The sequence below is a fragment of the Pygoscelis adeliae genome, unplaced genomic scaffold, assembly GCF_000699105.1.
Source record: "Pygoscelis adeliae isolate BGI_AS28 unplaced genomic scaffold, ASM69910v1 Scaffold591, whole genome shotgun sequence".
Lineage (NCBI taxonomy): Eukaryota > Metazoa > Chordata > Aves > Sphenisciformes > Spheniscidae > Pygoscelis > Pygoscelis adeliae.
In genome coordinates this window covers 97,932-100,456 of record NW_008824069.1, presented here as the reverse complement: position 1 = coordinate 100,456, position 2,525 = coordinate 97,932, and the positions used below count along the sequence as shown (strand labels likewise).

Here is a 2,525-nt window from a genome sequence, read left to right as displayed (position 1 = left end):
GGGGGGAGGAGTGAGCGAGCGGCTGTGTGGTGCTCAGTTGCCGACTGAGGTTAAACCACAACAACAGCTTGTCTCATTCTAGGCCTACCTGGGACTCCAGCAGCCCATCTACAAAGGGGCTAGATGATTCTTCACATACAGCCAAACTCCTGACCAGTTTAAGCTTTGAATTAGACTGGAGAAGGAAAAGAAAGAGTATAGTTAAGACACCTCAGCCAAAACGCACACACTAATTCATGCTGCTGCACTACCAAGCCACTCATGCAGTCATTATTAATTAAACTGCTAAAAAGGAGGACTACCAAACCAGCTTCTTGCAGCAAACAGAAATATACAAAGGCTTGGAGTCCTAGAGCAAATCAATTATTTTCTTCCTTCAGACTTTGATGAGGATTTGAACCAACCAAATTTTCAGTGAGAAAGCTCACTGCCTTAATTCATGCACTCTTTGACCTCTTCAGCCAGAGCAATTCCAGCCTTTCCCCTCCTCACTTGGCAAGAATTAAAACCATTAACAAAGGATATAGCTGAAACCAACTATTTTATTGTTTTTTAAGATGTGAAGATTGTTACTGTTCTTAACTAAAAGGCTGTTATCCCATTTACACCTTGCTTGTCTGACCTGATGACTTTGATTATTTTGGGTAATGTAGTAGTGCTTAGAGAAAAAGCTCAAAATAAAACCTGCACTTTCAGGACTCTTGGCAAGTTGACTCACTTGGGTGACAAATAGGAAAAAAAAATATTGACCAGTCACATGAGATCCCAGGCAGGATCAACAATATGGAGAAAGGCCTGAGGTGCACATACACATTCTGCCCTAGGCATGGACAGGGCAGGAACTGGAATCACAGCCTGTTTGGGTACTGCACAGAGTCCTGGCCTTTAAGACCAAACAGAACCATTAGAGTATCTTTTCTGAACACTCTGTAGGTCATAAGCAGCACATCTCTTTCATACATTATGTTCATTAAAAACAAACGCAGGCAGAACCCTGTTACAAATTTAACAGTCTCCCCTCTCTTGTATGCCTCAGGGCAGAACCTGTCTTCATTTGGGTTTGAACTTTTGTGAAAGATAAAAAAGAAGAGTGGGGGGAAGAGACCTTCGCCCTCCCAATCACAGTTTTAAAATCAAGCCCTGAGCAACCTAGTCAGATGTCATAGCTGACCCTGTTCTGAGTAGGAGGCTGGACTAAATGAATTCTAGCTGGATTAGATGGACTCCTGAATTATGCTATGTTTCTGTAACTGCCAAGCCTGGAAAATTCATGACCATTTTTGTTAACTGCTTCAGTAGTTATTATCAAATTTTGCAAAGAAAAACTGGGGTTAAGGCTAAGAAAGGTAAATAAATAAATAACTAAATAAATCACACAATGGCTGCAATTTTTACCCTGAGATTTTGCCTACAATGTTCTAGAACAGTGGTGTCCTGGTGCTTATTACTAGCAAAAGTTTTGGATTCACTAACATGCATGTGCCATCATTATGGGAGCAAATGTGGTATTCCCTGAAGAAAAGGGGCCTTATGTGAAACCAGACAGTTATACTTAACTCTGTTTTTTAACTGGACGGTGTAACAGGCCAGTGCACTGCCCTGTCCCTCCAGTGACACCTCTGAATTTAATTTCTGGCGTTTTGGGCTCTGGGGAGGGGACAAGTGTGGCAGTTATAGCAGGAAACAGTTCCTTCATGGGTAAGTGTGTGTTAAAAAGGAGCAGTCATGCTCCAGTGCATGGAAAGTTACTGTCCTGAACCATCATGAGCTGCGTGTTCCTTCTGGAGACAGGAAAGACTTGAGAGTACCATCCTAAGGTTGGGAACATGACTCGGCTCAGAATGGCCAAAAGAAGCACGGGACGTCAGAAGAGGTCATACCTTGGCTCTTTTTCTGGCATGTCCATGACTTGAAGTTCGCCTCTGTGGAGAAAGGAAAGAGAAGGCAAGAAGCTTAATCTGAATGTGTACACTGTAAATGTTATTTGTTGTGCAAGGCAGCACAACACGGAGCGTGTAAAATGACTCTGAAGAAAATCTCTACCTGACAGCAATGGAAGCATGTGCAAATAGGAAGACCTGGAGAACTGTCCTGTCAGGCCCCAGGTGGGCAAAAACTTCTTAAGAAACTTCACGTGGATTAGACCCAGTTCCTCTGTTTCTGACAGAACCAGCACAACTGTTGGATCACAGGGCATACAGGTGGAGGTGCATGACACACTTAGTGGGAAAACTATGTCTTCTACCATTCCTGGGACATGAAGGGGGTTCTAACACAGTGGATCATGAGACATACACTGCTGCTCTGATTTAAGAGACACTGAGTCATCTGTTATCCCTACCTTCTAAGAAACTTTTCCCCATTCCACATTACAAAATGACCAAAGTCAGGCTCTTTCTGAGCAACACTGGTGTCTGCCCACACAGTGGTTGAAGAAATCTGGTGCCAGCCACCAGCTTTAAATGCAGAAGCATTCAGCAGATTGTTGAGGGTGGCCATTTCTTCAAGCTCAACACTAAGACAAA

At 43.2% G+C, this 2,525-nt stretch overlaps 1 protein-coding gene across 5 annotated transcripts in view; it reads right to left on the bottom strand.

The window, feature by feature from the left end:
* The window catches only part of R3HDM2 (R3H domain containing 2), a 27,398-nt gene that overhangs the window by 24,010 nt on the left and 863 nt on the right, over window positions 1-2,525 (bottom strand). For all 5 annotated transcript variants that reach the window (XM_009334152.1, XM_009334153.1, XM_009334154.1 and 2 more), the window contains exons 2-3: window positions 1,881-1,922; window positions 89-175 (exon numbers count right to left, since the gene is read on the bottom strand). In XM_009334152.1, coding sequence (XP_009332427.1) covers window positions 89-175; window positions 1,881-1,922 — 129 coding nt within the window. The remainder of the gene's footprint in view (window positions 1-88; window positions 176-1,880; window positions 1,923-2,525) is intronic.